Below are 22,426 nucleotides of genomic sequence, written 5' to 3' on the forward strand. Positions count from 1 at the left end.
TGCTTTCGAATCTAGACATCGCCGCTGAATTTTCATAGCTAACTCAAGCTTGGAACCCGATGTTCATCGCATCATTAATGGTGTTCGTAAGTACTAAGCCTCCGTATTAATCGCTTTGGTTAAAGTTCTTTATTTACGTAATATTTCCGCCCATGAAACCTGATAGACTAAGCCAAATTTATCAGAAATTTTTGTGAAGGTTTATTTCCACCAGGCCTTATGATTGAAACTAAATCTATGACTTTGTATAAGAGTAATAATTTTTACGCCTAATTGTATGGGACATATTGGGGTTCGTTCACTTACCCCCATCGATCTGGGATGGCTGACACTCCCATGTGCCTGTATTGTGGGGTAGAAGAAACAATTGAACACTTCCTCCTGATATGTGCCCTATATGACCATGAGAGACGGGTGATGGTATCAAGCATCAATGCCCTGGGAGTCCCTTACATTTCTGTGCGTGTGCTTCTTGGTGGAGGCAATTACCCCAGAAGAGTTCAGCACTCCATAGTGCAAGCAACTGCTACGTATCTCACACAAACTGGTCGTCTAACTACCTTATAGCCAATGAAGAGTACTGGACCTAATGACAATTTCCCTCTCATCGCTTCACATCATGAGAAACCAATGACAACGTGGAGAGCATGCACCAACGGAAAGGATAGAAATTGAAAATGAGAGATGAAGACAAGAATTAAATAATCATTGCTGAGTCCAAGTGTTACAACTTACAAGCGGTCGGCGCATGACTTCTTCTTCGCCTTCAAACCGGAATCAAATCAATTAAATCAATCAGTAATAATTTTTTCAAAGCTCTTCCGCGCCAGTGTAAAAAGTTTGCTTGTAGATTTAGTGCGAGAGCAATTTTGGGCAGTTTCCAACTCAGATGAATATTTTAGAAGTATAAGTATTTAATGTTTACATAATGAATTTCAGTTGGGCGTCGAAGATAAATTTAACGTTTTCTGCGAGACAATCGGAGAAACAGAAAATTTTGCGACCATGATTGGAGGACAGGCTACTGTAATATCCTGACTAGCTCTATAACGAAATTTAATGAAATGAAACAAGTTGCCTTTACAAATGAGATGCCTCGAAAATATTTATTGTAGCTTACGGTCTAGATTAATTCTTGAGACGAACACATATTACTGAATCTACTTTTCATAAAACATTCTGCTTCTTTTCAATGCTTTTATGCTCCCACGGTAAGATGGACTGGCCTAAAGTAGAGGTTAACGTTTCAGAACTTCAGAATAAGTGCAGTGAGTTGCGTGTTCGAGACACGCAAGCAGCTGAGAAAATTCTCGATATTCTGAATAGTAGATAGGTGGTTATTGCCTTTTCCGCAATGCTCATGCCGCAATTATTATTATATAGCAAAATTTAATTTTTGTCTGTATAAGCGAAATATGGCCAATGCCATCTCCGACGTTTAAAAACTATTAATATTGTCTGAGCTTTAGTGTTAGATTAAAATTCTCTCGAATTAAAAGCAACAATTTATTAACCAATTAAAAAATTGAATTTTGATTTCTTACGACGTGCTGTGAGGTGAAAATGCTTCATAACTCCCTTGCTTCAAAAGCATGTGATTTTTTTCAAATAATTTAATATTAACTTTGATCTTGTCTGAGTATTTCCTTGACTATGTTTGTGAGATTTAATGATTTACTCGTATTCAATGAGCCATCGTTAACGAAACATTATTTTTATTGACAAGCCTGCGAGTTTCGATACTTATAATTTTTCTGCCAATCATACTGCGTAAAATGATTAAGTATTAACCGGTATAACTTCTGACCCTAGGGCTGTTTTTTAGCAATTAATTGGCCATTGAATCTATTTATTAACACTTTTTTCTTTACTCAGCTTCGCGTTTGTTTGTTTGTTTGTTGTTAACATTGACAACGAAAATTAGCCCACTTCTGATTGCTCTAGAGATCTGAAATTTTGCATGCAGGCTATTTTTGCCTAACAATTTCAGATACAATCATAAAAACTAGCAATTAGAGACCTAAATTAGCTTAATGGAGTAAAGTATATATATACTATATACATATATATAGTATGACGTGCGGGCGCTCACGTTATAGACGAGCAGGCGCTGGCGATGCGTATCATCGATACGTACGTCAAGTCATACTTAATCAAGTCTTAAACGTTTTTCTTGTGGTCTAAAAAGTAGAAAATATAATACTTAAAAAAATTAAAAAAACACGTTTTTCTTGTGGACTAAAAAGTAGAAAATAAATTATGGCTCGCCCCAAAAAACGTGGGTCGGGCTGTACGTTCACCATCAAATTTCCAAAATTCGTGTGTTGTGTGCTTTTCGCTTCAATCATAAATCTGCCCGAAACACGTTTTTTGGGCGAGCCATAATTTATTTTCTATATTTTAGTCCACAAGAAAAACGTTGTTTTTGAAAAAGTTTTTGTAAGTATTTTATTTTGTATCAATTCACAACGAAGTTAAAGAACCAATCAAATTGAATTCATGGAACACCTCCTATGAAAAAAAAAATAATGAATGATGAGCTAGCCTTGAATGAAATGTATTTATGCTTTAAAGGTTTAAAAATGTATTTCTGCTTAACCTATAAACACGTATCATTTCATGAATGTTGATTTATGTCTCAACACGTGAGCAGGACCGGCAGTCGTGTTGACCAGTTAACAGAGGTTCCAATACCGTCGCTGCAGCTCCAGCCTACTAGTCACCTCTCTTCTTGTGAGGCGAGTGTGGCAATTTATTAGGTTATAATATTTAATATTTGCACGTTTGAAACGTTCCATTCAAGTTAAAATGATGTCCTGTTGCCTTGGGTTCTTGAGGCTTATTCTTCTTGAATGAATTTCCATTCAAATTTGCACTGTATAAATATCTTCGCGTACTGAATTACTAATGGAAAGTAGTCGAACACCTGAGTGTTCTAATATCCCTCTGAGTTAGATTTGCATTGCTGGCTTGCTCCCAAAAAGCTGTAAGCAACAGCAAAAGGATTAAGGTATTTAGCTGCAATAGTTCAGTAAAAGATTCAGCAATCTTCAGATAACAGTTTACACTCTTATGGAAACAACGTCGGTTTCCGTTTGATGAATGAATTTGAAATTTTACCGCTCTAAGAGGTTTGAATTAACTCCAGGTCAGCAGCATAGAGCACTCTGTCCGTTGGCATGGATTCATAGCCTTTTAGAATTTGTGTCTTCCCATTAAGAGAAAAGCGAGAACAATTGTGACATTGTAAAATTCTCCAATAATGCTATCGCGAAAATGCTATCACGAGGTAGCAAGATTCTCCACATTTTCAACTGCACTGTTATAGGGAAAGATAACAAAAATTCTCACTCTTGCATCAGCCTATTTAGAATCGTTCCTATTCAGGAGCGTTTATCGATTTTGTCCCAATATGCTACAATAGTCGTGGTAATGAGTAGGCAGAAGGATCGGAATTTTCAGATTCGGAGAATGAGATCCTCTAGCTGTGTGTTTTCAGAAGTATCATACTTTTCAGACCTGCAGAAGTCTTAAAGCTTTTTAAGGAACAGATTTATTTAAAAAACAAGGCGTAAGTACATATATTTTTGGTTATAGGCATTGGCTTCGTGACCTTGGCTTCTTCACGCCTTGGCTTCGTGAATGACTTTCACCCTTGGGGCCTAAAAACTTGCTATGGCGCTAAACGCCATTCCTGAGGAGCCTAACATTCATAAATCATTAATGTATTAAAAACTATGTTTAGGCTTTAAGTTTGCTACTGTTGAACATATTACCTTACAGGACATGGACACCGACGTCCCGGTGAGGGGGCCTGAAGTAGAGGAGAGAATGTCTGCGGAGGGCCAGGCCTCTACAGCCACCAACGTCATCGCCACGGCAGGTGACTTGTGACTTGACCCTTGACGGTATTACCTGTTATTGTCTTGGTAGGAATAGCATTGTGAGTGTGAACATAAATGTGCGCACCGAAGACGTGATGCAATGAATGATTGACGGCTTGAAAGATATCAAAGTTCAATAACTCGTGCGTGGTCTAGTTTTGAGTAAAGCAGTTCAAAATTATATAAAATGAACACTTATTAACAAATGTACAAAGATTTATTTTAGAAAACTTGTATTTATAGGTTATTATCCGCGTTAATTAAGCTGGTTCTATGCTTCTTTTGTAGCTGCAAACAATACGGAGCTAACTCAACAAACCGCACGTTCGTACTTCAGTTTTTGCGTGAGGCATTTCAAAATTTAAATGAAATGAACATTTGTCAACAAAATGTAGAAAAATTACTTTGAAAAAATCGAATTTATGCGTCATTATCCGCGTTAATTGCAATGTGTTTAAACTCATTTTGAAGCTGCAAACAAGACGCGTTCAACATTTTAGCATTCTCATTTTTTCAATCAATTTTACTCATTAGGCTCCACTCAACAGTTAAAAAATTTCCAAAATACGCCCTCTTAAAAGTGTAACTCCTCCTACGATTTTCTAGCTACAAAGCATTGAGAGACATGACATCCGATTCATAAAGACCAAATGTAGCGAGCGACACTAGATGCACTTTTATCTGATTCGTACATGGTTTGTACTATATACTGAAAAACTAGGGTGGAGGAGTAATTTAAATTTAAGGTGATTTAAATTTAAAATATGTACCTAGATTCAATAGATATTTTCTTAACAACAGCACGTACATTGAAGGAGATAGATTTATAAATGACCAACCATTTTGCCATTTTATACACATTTTACGTTTCTTTCATTCATTTATTAAAAAAAGTTCACATGAACAATTTTTTTTCTTATACACAAATCTTATACACTATTTTTTCTCTTACACAAATGTGAACGAAGATTCACAAAGATCCGCCGGTAAATAAATTTGTTTTTCTTACCCAGTCGTTCCTCTCTACGCTGATTGCTTGTGCAGTTATGAAGCTTGTATAGTATTATCTCAATAGCTTCTCGTATAGTCTTGAATCTTGTATGGTTTTGCTAGTATAACTTAGTTTTATGGTTATAATTTAAAAATTCCCCACATTTCAGGTACGGCGGAAGGCAGCGCCCCAGCCTCTTCGCAGCGGCGTCCTGGGGCGTCCAACGAAGACAAGAACTTGCAACTGCTGCTGGCCCAGCGCAGGAGGAGCCTCGAGAAACAAGCCTCTCAGGTCAGAGCAGTCGCTCTAGAATTGATAACACTTGCTTTAAAGAATTTGTTAAGTTTTGATCTATAGAATTTGTTGAGACTTGCTCTAAAAAATTTGTTATGATTTGCTCTCTTGAATTTGTTAAGACTTGGTCTCTAAAATTTGTTAAGTTTTGCTCTCTAGAATTTGTTAAGACTTGTCCTCTAGAATTTGTTTAGACTTGCTCTCTGGAATTTGTTAAGTTTGTTCTCTAGAATTTGTTAAGACTTGCTCGCTAGAATTTGTTAAGTTTTGTTCTCTCGAATTAGTCAAGTTGAAAAAAGCGAGGGAGAATCTCAAATAATTTTGTTTGGACACTTCATAAAATGTCTTTATGATACTCAGGTGTACGATTATTGTTAAATCTCGAGAATATCGCCACACTTAAAACCAAAGCCCATTGCTTATTCAGGAATTTACGACATGACATTTTTTAAATTAACAATCTACAACCAATTTACACTATCTCACATTGCTGATATTGAGATAAATTATTTCAATGGAGTGTATCATTTCAAAGTAAATTTCAACTTCAAACTGTAACTTTTTATGAAATTGAAATTTCATGCCCAAGAAATGAATTTCATATTAGGGTTGGGCCTTCGAAAACCACGAGAATTTCACAAGCATAGATTCTGTCTAATCTGTTATGATTTTATAATTTTCATTCACTAATCCATACCATTATTACTCGTTGTTTTCATTTATTAATTAACACATCCAATTGACATCAGGATCTTCTGGAATATTTAGTGTATCAATAAGTCGGGCTTATCAATCCTTAATGCTGAGAATCATGATTCCCGTAAAAGAATTTTTTCAAATGAGCCTTTTAAATTCTATGACCAGCGTTATTTTCAACTTACCTCATTCTCCAAACCAGGGGCAAACTCTTTCGAATTTGGGGAGAGTCGAAGGTTTTTTTATAGTAGTTAAGTTTGGTCTTCCAATCTGGAGTCATGTCATTCAAACATTGAAAATAACAATTTATACATAGTCATGTTATAAATTTACGGTGTACTTTTTTTTAGATACAAGCAGCCCAATTAACCAGAAGTTAACCGAGATTGGTAATCCATGAGATGTGGGAACGCCGTGACTCCTAATCCAGTAATCCCTAATCTTGTAATCTCGTATCCCGTAGCAAATTTAATAGCTAAAGTAACGTTAACAAATGGAACTTTCACAAATTCACATTCAACATTAAATTTTTATGCAACTACAGTTCTGAAAGTGGAGACAATTTAATTTGTGAGTTATGAATAAAGTTAAACCTACATGATTAAAACAAAAAGTACAGCCTTAATAGCCTATTAGGACTAAGTTACTGCTCAGGAGCCGGATTATCAAAACTTCATAACTTTTTGTACGTACGGCAAAAAAGTTGCGTGTTACGTAAGGATTTATAATTTTGGCATTATCAAAACTTTCGTACGCAAGACTTAGCTAGAAGCGTATTATCAAAACCATCTGGCTAACTGACCAATCAGAGGCTTTGGATTTGCTCTTCCTGTCTCCAGTAACCTCATCTCGACCAGTGCGCAGTGCGCTTGGACGAAAGCAGGATTTATGGTGTCAGCGACATTTGCCGATTTGCGGTGCCTGACGAGGGTGTGTTTGGATAAATGAGTTAGATATTATCCAAATAGCAATTCACTTGTTGTTGTGATTATTAACCGAAATTTTTTGCAATAAGGGCAAATAAATGCATTATTCCCATTCAAAGTTTGAAGAATTTTTTAGAAGGTCACAAAGAATTTAGAAAATTTCGTGAGTTGGAGTTTCGACTGTCATAAAAAGAAATTAATTTGTTTACAGAGAACTAGAAAAATGGTTGGCTTGTCAACCTCAATATAATTTTGAATCAAAAAGGCATTAAGATATTGTTCAAGTGAATGATCATAAAACTCTACGATATGATAATCAACATTTGCTTGTAAATTAAAGCACAAAAGGCAATTGACATTTTTATCCCAAATGCACCGTTCAGCACGATCACATATTACATGTCGGATTATTGATAAAATTCTATCACAATTCACCGTGCTGCTACTTGCTAATAAATCAATAGTTTCCTATTGCTACAGCAGACACTCTATAAACTTGTGCGGAACTCCACTTACGACATCTCCGAGCAGGCATACAGTTACGTTACGTAGCTTCCCGCGCAAATGTTTTGATAATACCACCGCTAGAGTTCCGTCATCATATCAGCACTTTCGCCACTCGTAAGTCGATTTTGCGTACTTTACGAAGTTATGATAATACGGCCCCAGGACAATGCTTAGGGAAACGCCGCTGGAACTCATACATACAAATAAAATATGCCATGAGGATTTATTTCAAGGGTTGAAAATACTCTCGGTGTATGTTGACTCGCAGCTAGCTTTAGATCAGCCATCACAGGAGCCAACGAAGACTACGAAGAAACTTGCCCACGTAGACGCCGATGTTAAGCGACCTACGCCGCTGATAACAACCAAAGAGGCCACTCCGAGATGCAGTCCTCGCTCAGGCAGTGGCGAAGAACGGAGGGAATATCCCGACTACGACTTGATGACTTGGACGAGAACCTCGTCATCCAAGAAGAAGGCCAAGTCTCGCTGGATGCTCATCGGTTTTGGCCAGTCAGTCGAAGTAAAGGTTGAGGACGACGATGCGGACTTTGATGGCACGAAGGGAAGCGTTGACAAGGAGGAGAAAGGTGTGTCGTTGGATAGTTTTTACGACCCAATTTGTAACCTAGGAATTGGGCGAAAGGGTGGCTTGATCCAGTATCTGCGCATGGTTGGTCAAGAAGCAAAGCTGAAGAAAGGCCAAGATAATGTACCCAGCGGACATTCACTACACCGACAATCGTCGGTTGGCAACGAAGCTGCGCGGAAAACGCTCAAACCCGTGAGACACGAGACACGATTGTCCTTCCAGTTGACACTTCGCTGTAAAGTTGGCACCAGTTTCATGTTCAGAACGTGCACACTGAGTGTATGTTTTTCTCTCTGTGGATTTACTCGTACTAATTGGGAGTATTTTGGTGTATACTATTGATACCAGAACTACTATTTATCCAACTAAATTTCATTCATCTTGTAACCTTGTTTAAACCAATGCTAAAATGGCTACTAAATATGTGCCTTTTAAACCTGTTTAACATAGAACACTAAGCACTACTAAAACTTTTCCTAAAACTATAAACTGATTCTTCAAGCTTACTACTCAGTAAACCTGTGTTAAACATAGTGAACAAAACTAACCACTTTTTTACCTAACATAATATTATTTTTTTCCGATAAACAAAGTTATTTATTATACATCCTCCATAAATCGCTAAACAGTTCAATTTGAGCATTTAGTGTAATTTTTTCATTCGATTCACGAACAAAAAATAAATATTCATCGCACTAGGTTATATTGACAACTCTTTATTTTGTTCCATCTCAATCTTTTGTGTTTCAAATTGATGTGATCATAGAAATCCTTTTTAAACCGTATGCAATATTTTCGTTTATTAGATGTCGTGCTTGAATAAGTAATTGCATATAAGCTGATCTATTCAAACATATACTAAGAAGTTTTGATAGTCGTAATTATGTCCCTTTGTGCCTAATATTTTCTACGATTGGGTTGAATAATATTTGGATAGTGATAAAAAACTTGACCATTTCGACGGCCGAGGGCTAGAGAAGCAAATAAATAAATCAATTAATAAAAATAAATCAATTAATTCCAAGATATTTTAGGGATAATTTTTTATAAATATTTACGATGATTGTCATTAACGAAAGAAATTCCTTAAATGAATAGATCCAAGTAACAATTAAACTCTAAATAAATTTATTTTATGATGCAGTACAGTATGAGCGTACAAAATGTTAAAATTATATCCGAATTATACCGCACTCGAATTTATTGAGGGGTTTCAAGTTGAAAAAAGCTTCGAGCGTCTGTTCATATCAAACAACTGTCATCAATAATTTTTTATCAATTTGTTTTCGTGAATGTTATCATGTCTCAAAGAATATTATTTTCTTCTGCTTCATAAAGATTTTTATGAACGTTCTTTTTTGTTATTTATACATATGTTTTGTCTTAATTTTCAGTTGTTTGATTGTAAATATGTAATTCCAGTGAACTGTAAACTGTACAACCTATATTATTACCTATTTCTAAATTTTACTTCAATGTTGTATGAGAATACTGAAAATACATATGGTGCTTCACGTGCACGGAGAAGTTCAAACTTTCGAAATGAATATGCATGATTTTTTAGCTTATTTTCAGCCCATGGCTTGAAGTCCTCTACCGACATCGAACCAAAAGCAACATAAAGAAAAGCATTTGGTATTCTGATGGTGCGACTCTGTCGAGAGTTCAAACGCACGGGAGATTGCGTATGTCAGACATGACCTCAAGCCGATTATTGTGAGAAAACATTCGCTAGAGTCAAGTTTAATTATTCAAAACAATGTGATTAAAGCATGCAATTTCCTCCTATAGCTTTATAAAAATTTCCCTTTTTGTAAGCATTATATTTCTTGTAACGATATTTTCAATATTCATACTGAATTCTTTTTTCCTTAATTAATTATTGCGCATTATCAAATAGAATTAATTATTGTACGGTGTCAGTGTCGGTTATCGGTTTTTTTATAAAGAAATATCAGCTGAAATTTTAAAGTTACTGATGCCACGAATATTGACAATCGATTTACGCACCTAGGAGTATAAATTTTTCTTGAAAAATGTCAGTCCCAAATTTATCATTTTCAAAATAACGAATAATTATATTGGCCACTAATGGTCATGAATGATAAAACTAAGCTTAAACCTTTGGGCAGAGGTTCCTTTCACGCCAGAGAGAAGGTATTGATGAAGTGCATCAACGTGAACGTGAACGGACATGTCGAACTTATCGTATCAAAGGGACTGATTTCATAAATAGAATGATTACTATGAATGAGAATTAGAATAAGAGTTTAAAAGACCCGGCTTCTTAGTCAACATCCTGGCGCGGTACCTAAATATGCAAAGGCGATTCCCAATCAAAATTGATCTGTCGTGCATTTTCGTCGGGTAATCCTGCAGCATAACCATTATCTCAGCAAAGTAAGCACATTCCAATGAGGGTTTATAAATATAATTATTTGTGTGGATCATTTAATAAACACCCGTTGCCACAGATAATTTGAACAGCACAGAGAATGCACAGAATAAAACGTTCCCTTTGAGGTTAAAATCTCAAATAAAATTCCCTTTGAGGTTTTTATTACATTTCTTTGCCAAGAGTTATCGAAATAATTTTTAATCATAGGTCCCTTTATTCTCAGTCCTGGCATAAATAGACAGTCTCAATATAATCATGAGCAATAATGTAATTAGCAAGTCTCTTGTAAAGGAGTTCCTAACGATTTTTGCCAACGATGCACTCAGCAATGCATTGTACTCGTATTTAAGCCATTCAACTAATGGGTAATTGGTTTATGGACTCATTTTTGCATATTGATCAACTTCTCTGGAGTAGCTTTTCAGACTTTCGTGATTCTTCGTCTCATTCCTACCTCCTGCTGCCAGTCTGTCAATGCATTAGGGAATTTTGCCAATAAAACTTTGTAAGGGTGAGCATTGAATGTTTTCTTTGGTAAACATCTGCGAGTGAAGGAAATAACGCTAAAAGATATTGTATTTTAGTCTGATGGACAAATACATCAAGCAACATAAATCGTTGTAGCGGATTGAAAATCCCGCTTAAGGTTCAGTAATATCTTCTTTTTTTAAATATAATTTAAAAATTTAAATGTAATTTAAAATTTAATTTTCTTCAAATGTAATTAAAAAATTTAGGGCTGGAAGCTCAGTTGATATACCGGAATTAAATTTTTTTATGCCCTTTTTACACGAACGATCGAGTTCTAATATAAGGTTACCTGGCTATTTTTTCAGTCCAACTGTTTATCTAAGGCGGCCATTGTTGACTGAAAACTTTTTAGCACTATTGAAGTCAATGAAATTGATGAAAAGAAATTTATGAGGATGAGGTTTAAAATGGTTGAAAACATATTAATTCCCTTCCTTCGGTAACTCAGACATACTCAGTTTAAAATCCATTTCCACATGTATTACATTTTTTCACTGCCTTTCCCTAAGACAGGCCTACTAAGTTTAAAATCAATTCCCACGAGCATTGCTATCTCAATCAACCGTCAGTTATGGAAAGATCGGGTTCCGAAGGCCGGATCCCTTGTGAATCAAGTCACGAAAAGTTCAAGAATCGGCAACAGGCCATGGGCCTATTTCTTCAGTGCCGACACTTCTATTATATTCTATGAACAAGAATCGGCAACAGGCCATGGGCCTATTTCTTCAGTGCCGACACTTCTATTCTATTCTATTACAGCACTTAAATAAAGTTATAATCAACGCAAGCTGAGTTATTTTATACCAGCAAGCATTCGAGTACTACCAAATAGAAAGTGGGAACTGCGGTTACAAATTTAACCACTCATGTTGCGTCCATATTACGGATTAATTTTATTTTATATTATGGCTACAATCAAAGATTGAAAATCACACGCCAAATGCCGCATATGGTACTAGAACGGAAGTTTTCGAATGAAGTTGATGATGCGGAAACGCTTAAAAACAAAGTAAGAAAGAAATCACTAAATTAAGTTCGTATAAATATTTTTCGCTAAGCCTATGAATATCAGAAGAAAAACTCTCTTATAAGATGCAGATATGGGACAAAATAGGGAGAAAAGTAAAGATTGAGACTAAAAATACCTGCAGGAAATCATTGTCATTTTTTAAATAGTCTGAACGCTATCAGATGAAATTTCGGTAATACACTTGTATTAACATAGTCATAATCATCCAAATAAACATCTTGCATCATTTACAAAGTTACTAAAAAGGCCTTTACAAAGTTACTAAAAAAAGGCTTTTACAAAGTTACTAAAAAGTTACTAAAAAGGCATTTACAAAGTTACTAAAAACTAAGAAAGGCCCTCTAAATAAATGTCATCACTATCACCGAAAATATAGACAAAGAGGCAAATATACTTTAAATTTCGAATGAAACCTGATGATTTCACGAGTTCATTAATTCAAAATATATGAAACACTGATCAAGCATGATGCCTACTACATGGAATAGGCTCACTATTCCTTTTTCTTGTAACGGACATGAAAACAAAACTTGATTTGAATAACACGTTTAGCATATTGCAACAAAATACAGCGAATCGACAGACGGAATTGCGAAATTTGTAAATCGAATTGTTTATCGTGAGCACTCAAACATATGCACGTTTTCAGCATGAATGCTCCATGTGGTTCTTTGTACCTAAACTTCCACCACTTATACATATACCCTGAAACTGGGATTCCAGCTATATTCAGCATCTGTGGTTTATATAAATTTGGTTTTTGTAAATACGTATTAGTTTTGTTATTTAAGCCTAAATACCTTATAGGTAACCTAACTTCTTCTTAATGTCTTCCATTAGAATGTTTTTTTTTTGTTTCTACTAAAACTCAGTTGAGATTAGAAGCTAAGTTAAAGCGTAAGTCATAACTATGAATTGAAAAGCATTTATTCTTATAGCATTTTACAATTTAAAGTAGGAGGCTGTACTCATTATTGACAAATTTTTTTGATAATAATGATGTTTTTATTCCTTCTCCGTCATATAGCAGCAGCCTACAGGCATCGGCCCCAGGAAAAGCAGCAAGAGGGCCAAGTAAGAAACTATTCATCAACACCAAAATCATTTTCCATAGATAATCATGAAGTCTGTGCTCATTTATGTTATCTACTCTGTATATGACATTCCTCTCTATAAACATGAACAACTTGGAACTTCTATTTAAAGTAATCGATGTCATTAACATCTATTTTACTTATTGATAATTTTGTTATCTGCTTAAGAATAGAATGTGATACATGAATTAAAATTCCGTAACTCCAACGTTTCCAGAAGCTGATAAAAACGTGAGATAGTATTAAATATTGTACAATTTATCATGCTTGCTTCAAGTGAACATAAAATAACCTCTCTGCAAAGTTGACGACTCTCCTCAAATTGACTAGTCTGTCATGAAAATCCTGAACTAACTTTTTTGGTTTCTGAGCAATAATATTTCAGTTGGATCTATTTATTCGAAACTAACTCACTCCTAATATGAATAAAAAGCCATAAATATAATTGTGCGGGATAAAGCGCTACTCAGTGCGGCCGCTGCATTGCAGCGCTCTGATTGCTTGCTCAACTATCGCTTTCGTCGTTGCCTTTGACGAACACGATGAGTTTTATGGGCGCTAAGTGAAAAGCCATAATTTGCTTCTTGTGTTTGTTCACTTGATTTTCTGTTATCTATTTTGCGGTCCAAGACAGAATGTTATGGAAAATAATATATTTAGCTGCACAGCGAACGAAATACGGCGTTTATAAGATAAAACAGATTACCTCTCAATTGTTGCCTCTGGTCTCTGTACCCGGGGTAGTAGCGTGCTGCGGGTGCAGGCAAACGAGTTGGAGTAAAACTTTAGAATTTTGCTATCAATTCACTTATCTCGAGTTTAGTTTGAATCCTGAGAAATGTTAACCAAACGAAAACGGAAATTAAATTGTTGAATCAACAAACACTTTTACTATTTCACATATATAGGCCTACGTCAAATATTACAGAATTTAATTTACAATGTCTTTCAGTAGAGCCTACAGAATGAGCAGATATTTTTGCAATTCTGTAATTTCATTGTTAACGAGTCTCAGCGTAGAAGCCAGCAATAAAAAATTTAAATCGAATAGGAATGTAGTAGCGCCTCTTGTAGTGATGCTACTGGACGGAATTGTATGTGTCGTGAGGCTGCGACATCGCTCACACCACGTCGTGAAGCTGAGCCTCGGCTAATGCAGCAGTAGCATGCCACGGCGTACTGTCTTAACAGTCGCGTGTCGCACCAGTTTTGCTCAGTTCACTAGCAGTCTTTGTTACCCAAACGGTGACACAACACGCAATTCTCGTTTAAATTTACTTTCCTTAATTTACTTGGAAGCCGTATATGATTATTTCAAACATAGGATTATTTCCTAGAAAGCTTAAAACGTAGAGATTAGTATTTCAAAGTGATAAAAAATCGAAAACACTTTCTTATAAAAAATTAGAATTTCAAGCCACAAACCGATCATCAGAAGCGTCAGTTTTAAAAATGAAAATACATATAAGCACTATATAGTTGTTTTAAAATATCTCAGAGTGCACAGTAATTTCTACTAAAATCTGTGCTCAATTATTCGCATCGAGTTGAAATTGTCTTTAGTAACAGATATATACCAGCGAGAATATTTTGCTTAGAAATATCCCAGATGTTCGGCTAACGCAGACATCAGCCTACTTTCATTTTTATATTTCGGTTACTGAACAAACTAAATTTATATCTGGAACGGAATATTATATTCTAAACAAACTTTAGGGTCATTCGAAAATATTTTTTCGTTAAGTGTCAAACATATTAATATTCATATAGTGATGCAGGTTCTTAATTGAAGCGAATCCGCATTTGAGATCGATTAATGCATTAGATTGACGCTAAAAATTATAGCATCATTTGCGTCCATTATTCATTATTGAGAACTAACTTTGTTGTAAATTTGTGTTGCCGAAATGTTGTCTTCAATTCCCTAAGATGCTAATTAATTATATAAATTAACAATTTGGCTTACACAATAAAATTCCCTTTCTTCGTGACCAAGATCTTATTCGTGTCAACAAGTTTAATATTTCATACGTAATTTAGGTCAGATTTATTTAAGTCTAAACATTTCTGAATAGATTTTATGCCTTTTAGTCTGTCTCTGAAGTATTCAATTGTCTATAATATAAGAAAGATCCCAATAGATTTTCTAGACAAAATTGGCCAAGGAGGAACCATGTTGACACTCAGTGCTCAAAGAGCGGGCAGAAATGAAGACAATCAGAGACTGGAAGGCATAAGTTTTGTTCGGAAATCATATATGCAGCATTGACAGATAAAAATTTTATGCTCTGCTGTAAATAGGCGTTGTTTCTTTCTTGTAAGCTTTCGAAAGTCCCTGCAATGATTGAACGAACTTCTGACGACATATAGCGACAGCTGGGAATTTTTCCTTGCCATGCCTGATTACGAAAGGAAATGCCTATTGCATGGAGATAATTTTGTTCGCTATTTGTGAGACATGGCTGTACTTTTTCGTCCATAAGAGCAAAGTATGATTGAAAGTTTCCTCTTGGGCGACTGATCAAATTCAAATTCCTACTTTTAAATCCAAAGAATATTCGGAAAATGAGGAAAGAAGTGCAGAATTTTGTCTGAAGCTTCAAAACAAGCCGTTGTTGGGCATCAGATTCAATGATAACATCTTGAGTAGTAATACATGAACCGATGCACGTACGACAAGATTTTTGAATATGCTCGTCCCAAATCTCTTTGTCTTTCTGCTGGAATTCATAAGTAATTACTTTTGAAGTGCCGATTTATTTGCATATTTTGTGTAGAATATTTTCAGGATATGTGTTGTTTCATTATAAACGTATGCTTCACAAAAAAAGCCGAGAAGATAGGCTTGAAATTGAAGTCTTTTAAGAATTTTCACGCACGTTACCTCTGATTTATAATTCCTGCATCTTTTTTAATTTGCTGAGGAATGATTCGTGTTTTAACTACCACTGCATTCAGACAACATATCTTTGCCACAGAGCATATAATATATATTTCTTTATTACATACTTTCTATCCATTGCTCATGGTACAGGGATACCCCCCAAAAAAGTTGGTAAAAGTAAAGGCTTATAATTCGAAAAGTATTAAACGTAAAAGATGAAAAAAAAACACATGAAAGAGTATAACTTGCATATGTACTTGCAACGGTAAATGCCAGATAAACTCACCACCGATGCCCAAGAGACATAAAGAGTGCGCGCCTGTTTGCGGTCGGAGCTGTGATAGTTCTCGTCTAAAACTGACGCTCGCGTGACTTCCAAGACAGCAAGTAAATCGCGTCTATTTTGAGGTGCCCACGCAAGAGCTTAGGTCATACAATGAAGAGCAGGTGACTTCAAGTCGCTACAAAATTACACCAGCTTCGTACCTCACGAGCACATTCCACGTGTATGGATGGTATGCAACAAACGTACAGGATTGCCTTATAGATCGGTAGGATTCGGTATGATTACTACTTCTGAATTCGTCTTGATCGGGTCGCTTGATAAAAAAATTAAACTCGTAGTTTTAGAGTTCTTGTGAATTTTATTGAGAACGGATTCCTGTGTGGGATAAGCCATAGGATGATACAAATTGATGCACGCGATCACAAACAGTCCAATGTTTTAATTTTCATTAAATCGAACACTTTCGAGATCGACAATTTTATTGATTGTTTCCTAAAATCCAATGATTCCAAATTAATCTTTAATACGAAGAACAAAAAAGAATCATTAACCTTGAATTGACAATTTTGGTGAATTAAATGAACGACTAGCCTTTAATAAAAATACGCATTGTTGGCTAAGAATTATATAGATTACACGAATTAAATTCAGTGAAGTTTCGAAAAATTAAAGCCAAGGTGATATGTTAGAACTGATTCTATATGCAATATATTTTTAAAACGATAACTAAATATTGATTGAATAATTAAATATACACCGTTCAATATACATTGAAAGGTGTGTATTAGATTTATTAGGTAACTGGATAACACAACTGATCAGAAAAATCTCGTTAGGAACGACCTGTGATTAGAATATCGTTCAGCGCTGATAACCTAACAACCAACCGATAATTTCTAAATTATTTCTCCAGTAAATACAGGACTGAACTATCAAAATTATTTACTCGTATACGCTCAGCGTTCGAACAAACCATATCTTCCATGACGACGCACGAAAAATACTTTCCATCAGTTATTGTTTCTGTTCTTTATAGCATTCAGATTAAACATGTATAAAATCCTGTTTCCATGATTGATTACTAGTCGAATGTAATTAACAGACGAGTTTGTTCCACTATCTCGTTTATTACTCGTTAATTGGTATTGTTCTCTTCAATTACGCTTACTAATTATTCGGCATAATTCGTTATGAGTCCTGATGCTAGGTGCGCGTTATTGAGTGATGTCAATGACCTGAACAAAGGTTCATTGAAATGAGCTCAAATGATGACTTATATTAAAGATGACTTAGTTTATATATTAAAAACTCAGTATAAGTACGTATTGTTTTTCAAATAAGTTATCATGTACTATATTTGTTATTACTTGCTTGAGATTCGGCCTATAATATACCCACAACGAACAATCAAATTTACCATTCAAAATTAGAGAAAGTTCGTCTTTGATGCAAAAAAAAGTTAATCAATGTATGTTTAACGGAGGGGGGAAAACTTCCATGAAATTTGTGTGAACTTACTGCTGTAAAATTTTTAAAACATGTATTGTGAGATGAAAATTCATTTGGATAATTTTTCGAACACTAACTTATTATAATATATGATGAATCAATAATGAAATACATATATTTATGCATGAAACATTCCATATATGATTTAGAATACTCATATTATAACGTTTAGAAGAACAATAATTTTCGCCGTTGACAGAAGTGATTTTCAGAAATTGCTATCCAATTACAGTTATGGGCTTCTCATAGAATTTGACGACGTATAAAAATTAGTACAGACCTCAAGAAAGAAATTTGAATATGAGAATGGTTTATGATGGTCCGTGTTCTTAAAATAGTTTTGTATGGGAGCATCGATTTCATCCTTTTAAATTAAACATCTTCATCACAAAGGAGCTATCGACTGAAGCTACAGAACATTACCGCAGGGTAAACAATGCATGAAGGTAGCTCCCTGACCAAAGACTGCCAGTTTCAGAATAAAAGTAAAGCTGTTTCTCTGCTGCCTGCTGATGGAAGAATGGCTTGTAATCAAGCGAATGCATTAAGACAAAGCTCAGTTTTCACACGAACTCTGCACATCATGCACGTATTATCAAGTTCTGCACAGCACGCAAGTAACTTATTTTCTTTTTACTAATCTCGAACTACCTCTTTTGTTAACTCAAATCACAGTCTATGTACCGCATTTGTATTAGAGATTTCTCACTAATAACATTGCAGATTGTATAGTGAATGCAGAACCTGGTAGGGGCTTGAATGGTGAAAATTAGTCTTTCAATAAGTCTTTTGTTGTCACATTTACATTATCATGAAAGATCGTGAGTGTAACAATTACCGTATAAATAAATGCAACACATCGGTCAGGCACCGAGTAAATTAACTTTCATCGAATTTTTTTTTAATTATTTTGTTTCGAGAAATTTTGCTCAAATTATCATATCTATCATATTTGCGAGCGAAATTATAAAGATGATTTTAATCAATTGATTCGTATAGCGCTGCATGGACCGCTCGCTGATGTAATATGTATTTAAAAACTCATCCGGGTACGGGTTTCTATAGCATAACTTCTCATACGAGCTCCTTTTTTAGCGCATTTTCTCATTAATGGAAAAAATGCCCTATTGTTCTCGCCATGTTCGTCCGTCTGTCTGTCTGTCCGTCCGTCCGTCCGTCCGTCCGTGACCTCAAGTTTTCGTCGACGAGAAAATTCGCTCTCTGTCACTCACTGCAGTGAGTACTGAGTTATATTTTTTAGCACATTTTCTCATTTATGGAAAAAATGCCCTATTGTTCTCGTCGTATCCGTCCGTCTGTCCGTCTGTCTGTCCGTGACTTCACGTTTTCGTCGTCGAGAAAATGCGCTCTCTGTCACTCACTGCAGTGCGTACTGAGTTATAATTTTTATTTACATACACTGCAGCTCAAGGATCCTTAAGAAAAAATTTCACTGCTGCTGCTATTATACCCACAGGCTTATCTGCCTGATGAGCAATATGAATTGAAACATCCGTGAAGTTTGTAGAAATTGTAGATGGACTTTATGAAGCGGAGAAATCTAATACATTACACGTTTACAAGACACCTGCATGCTCTGATTATTATTTGATTTTGTGATGTAATTTATTAAAATTACGCTAAAAAGTCCCCTGCTGTGATTATAATTAAATCTTATTATTAAATATTTTAAAAGCTAAAAAATTCACCTGCTCTGATTGCGATTAAACCTATTGAAATTAAGCTAAATACAGCGTTCTAAAAAAGTTACAGGTTGTTTCCGACGACACTGATATTTCTGTTTCGGAAGTGATACCCGCTAAACTTGTAGATATCAACGAAAATGAGTGTGGATGCTGAATAAAACGTCCAATTTAGGGTCTTCAATTCCGATCTACCTAATTGAATTCTTAAACTAAGTCTTAATACTCAATCTCAACTAAGTCACAAAACTTAATCTCAATTAAGTCATAAAACTAAAACCAAACTGAGTCATTAAACTCAACCTAACAATAATAAATTCGATTTTTACACAAAGTTTCACATGGAACAAGCACCGTTCGTTTCTCATAAGATGCCAGCTGAGATGACTGCGACTATAGAAGCCCAATTCCGGGCCTATACTTTAAAAAAAAGTTAAGAGATCGTAAGTTCATCAGCCAATCATTGACGGCCTTTCAAGCAAAATCCACCAATCATCGACAAGAAAATAGAGCGTAGGTACTTACGTTCATTTAGCGAATTTTGAAAGTATGGCCCCTGAAACCAATGCAGAAGTCTTACCCTACATAGCTAAACTTGAGCTAAATGCCTAAGCAATTTTCACAATCACTGATGTATATAATAGAATGTAAAAATTAAAATTTTTGGTGTAAGACGCATCAAGCTCAAAGTTGATAATAATATTCTAAATAAATGCACGCAATTTGTTCTATCGAAACTATCTTCGTTATAGAAACCAATTCTTACTAAATCTATGCATATTGCGGAAAATGAAATTCCGCGGTATATATAAAAAATTGAAAACTGTGTGAATATTAAATTTACATATTCTTCAAAACTCTCCTCAAGTTAATTAAAAAATGCTGTCTGACCTATGTATATATAAACCCTTAAAATTAAGTTGATCAATTCTCCACCCGGTCGTTAGAAAATTGACTGTTCATCACAGTTTTACACGTTGACCATTTTGTTTTTGTTTCCTGTCGATAGATTGTAGGTTTAACAAATTTCTTGTAAGTAAAATGTAGTATATTTGTAATCAGGGGAATAACAACATAATTATAAACGGATCAAAATCCAAGTATATTATCATAAAAACAATAATACATGAACGATATTTTTATCGAGAAATGGGGAGCAATTTGAATCGGAACTGATTTGACCCTTAATAACGGTTATAATTAGAGTTCCATGAAATAATGGCTGAGGTCGAGTGCAAGTATCATGTCTACAACATGCGTGATCTGCCTGACAAGCGCCGTCTCTGTTACGCCATTAATTTTCCCTCCAAGGTTATCCTTCTATTTAAAAATATATTTTCACGCAAAAACAGGGCTAAAGTGATGCGGTTGCTAAACCGGAGTTTGTGAATGGCTTTTATAGTCTTGGTTTGTGCTTCAATTGACAGAGTTACGTCGAAAAATATCGAACAATATCTTGATTTTGTAAACTGAAGCAATCTTATCAATAATTATTAAAGTGGTTGTTAGATTTAAGGGAGACAATAATTATTGTTGGTGCTAAATATATATTAAAAATAATTAATTTGATCGCATCATAGAATATTGGGAACTATGTGAAAACATGTGCCTTTGATTTAGCCTGCAAGAGCGTTTAATTTTTTTGCTACATTGTTGAATTTCTGTTTTATTTCAAGTATTTTTAATAATATTTTTCATAACATTCACCCGCCCCGATAACTTTTCTTGTTTGGCATAAGCAACATCATGTAAGAATAGAATTTTTACGATTACGATTTTACGATTTTTATGTAAAAGACTCAAGATTCTTTTGCAAGCTTCCATCGACCTTCCACCAGATCCATCTGTAAATTCCAGAGTAATTTCTCGTTAAAAATAAAACCTGAGCGTTTTGGCAACGGAAATTATAAATTATTTATGCAGGGATTTTCTACTAAAATGCAATTTAATTATTGACAAAAAATATAATTTTTAAATTCATTGTTGAACAATGGGTAATATGACTGTGCCAACTCGTTGATTGTGTGAAGCAATCTGCGTTACGCTCATCCAGTTAATGGAGCGGCAGTTGAGCAACGATGGAGCATAAATAGCAGCAGTTGTTCGTGACCTGACGCACATCCCTCGTGCGACGTGACCCAGCTTAGTGATGCCGTGACTCTTACCTGAGCAACTAGCAGCATCGTCACTGACCAGCTCGATCAGTGCTGGTGTTTTCAGCACTGATCGACCGTATTATCGAGCGATATAAACGGCGGTGTTTTCAAGTTAAACGGTTCCGTATTCCTCAATTATTTTTGAACAGACAGTTGCTGATACTAGAGAATTTCATCGAACTTTCTATCTCTGAAGAAGAGATAGAAGTTCTTTGAGGAGAATCTCATGGAAGTTTATCTAATACTTTCATTGGTTGAGCGCCAGAACTTGAATGAACTATTGATCGTACAGACGTGCTCTGATGAAATATTGATCGTACTGGCGTGCTCAGTCAGTGTAATGTACAACCGAAGATTTTAAAGAGTGTTATGCTTACGAATTGATAGAAATAAAACTTTCCAGCAATGCAGATGTCCATTGACAGGCCCTATCTTTGCGATAAAATGTGGTTGTCGTGACGACACTTCGAGGAATCTCCTTTCTTTTTAGCATTCCGAGAAAATGTTTATATTCTTCATTCGCCGATTATAGGAAGTCACATTTAAACGCGACCGTGGATGGTCTAATTAAATTCTAACCAAGATTGTATTGTGGTATATATTAAAACTGCTAATAGTGCGGTTCCTATGATAATTAGACGTAAAAATAATTTACCTTTTGGAGAGTCACTTCACATATAGGCTCGATTGTTGATTTTTAGGCAGCTCGTGAAGTGCTTTATCAAGCCAATGTTTGCAGGCTTGATCTCAAGTTCTCTCTGTGGTGTATAATTTTATCGCTGGTGTTTTAATTTATTTTCTTGACTATTATGGAAAACTTGACAACTTTGCTAGTCCTTTTTCGATAGTAAACATTAATTAATGATCTCACAATTCAAATAGACAATATAGATATTAATTCAAATATATTAACACGATCTATGATTATATATATCATAAATTTTG

The 22,426-nt window shown here is 35.1% G+C and overlaps 1 protein-coding gene across 1 annotated transcript in view; it reads left to right on the forward strand.

The window, feature by feature from the left end:
• Nucleotides 1–2,633: 2,633 nt before the first annotated feature.
• Nucleotides 2,634–22,426, forward strand: part of LOC125178111 — a 70,066-nt gene continuing 50,273 nt past the window's right edge. The window contains exons 1-4 of the mRNA XM_047881157.1: nt 2,634–2,738; nt 3,784–3,883; nt 5,045–5,166; nt 12,877–12,923. Of these exons, the coding sequence (XP_047737113.1) occupies nt 2,634–2,738; nt 3,784–3,883; nt 5,045–5,166; nt 12,877–12,923 (374 nt within the window). The remainder of the gene's footprint in view (nt 2,739–3,783; nt 3,884–5,044; nt 5,167–12,876; nt 12,924–22,426) is intronic.

The sequence above is a fragment of the Hyalella azteca genome, unplaced genomic scaffold (assembly GCF_000764305.2).
Source record: "Hyalella azteca isolate HAZT.00-mixed unplaced genomic scaffold, Hazt_2.0.2 contig7219, whole genome shotgun sequence".
NCBI lineage: Eukaryota > Metazoa > Arthropoda > Malacostraca > Amphipoda > Hyalellidae > Hyalella > Hyalella azteca.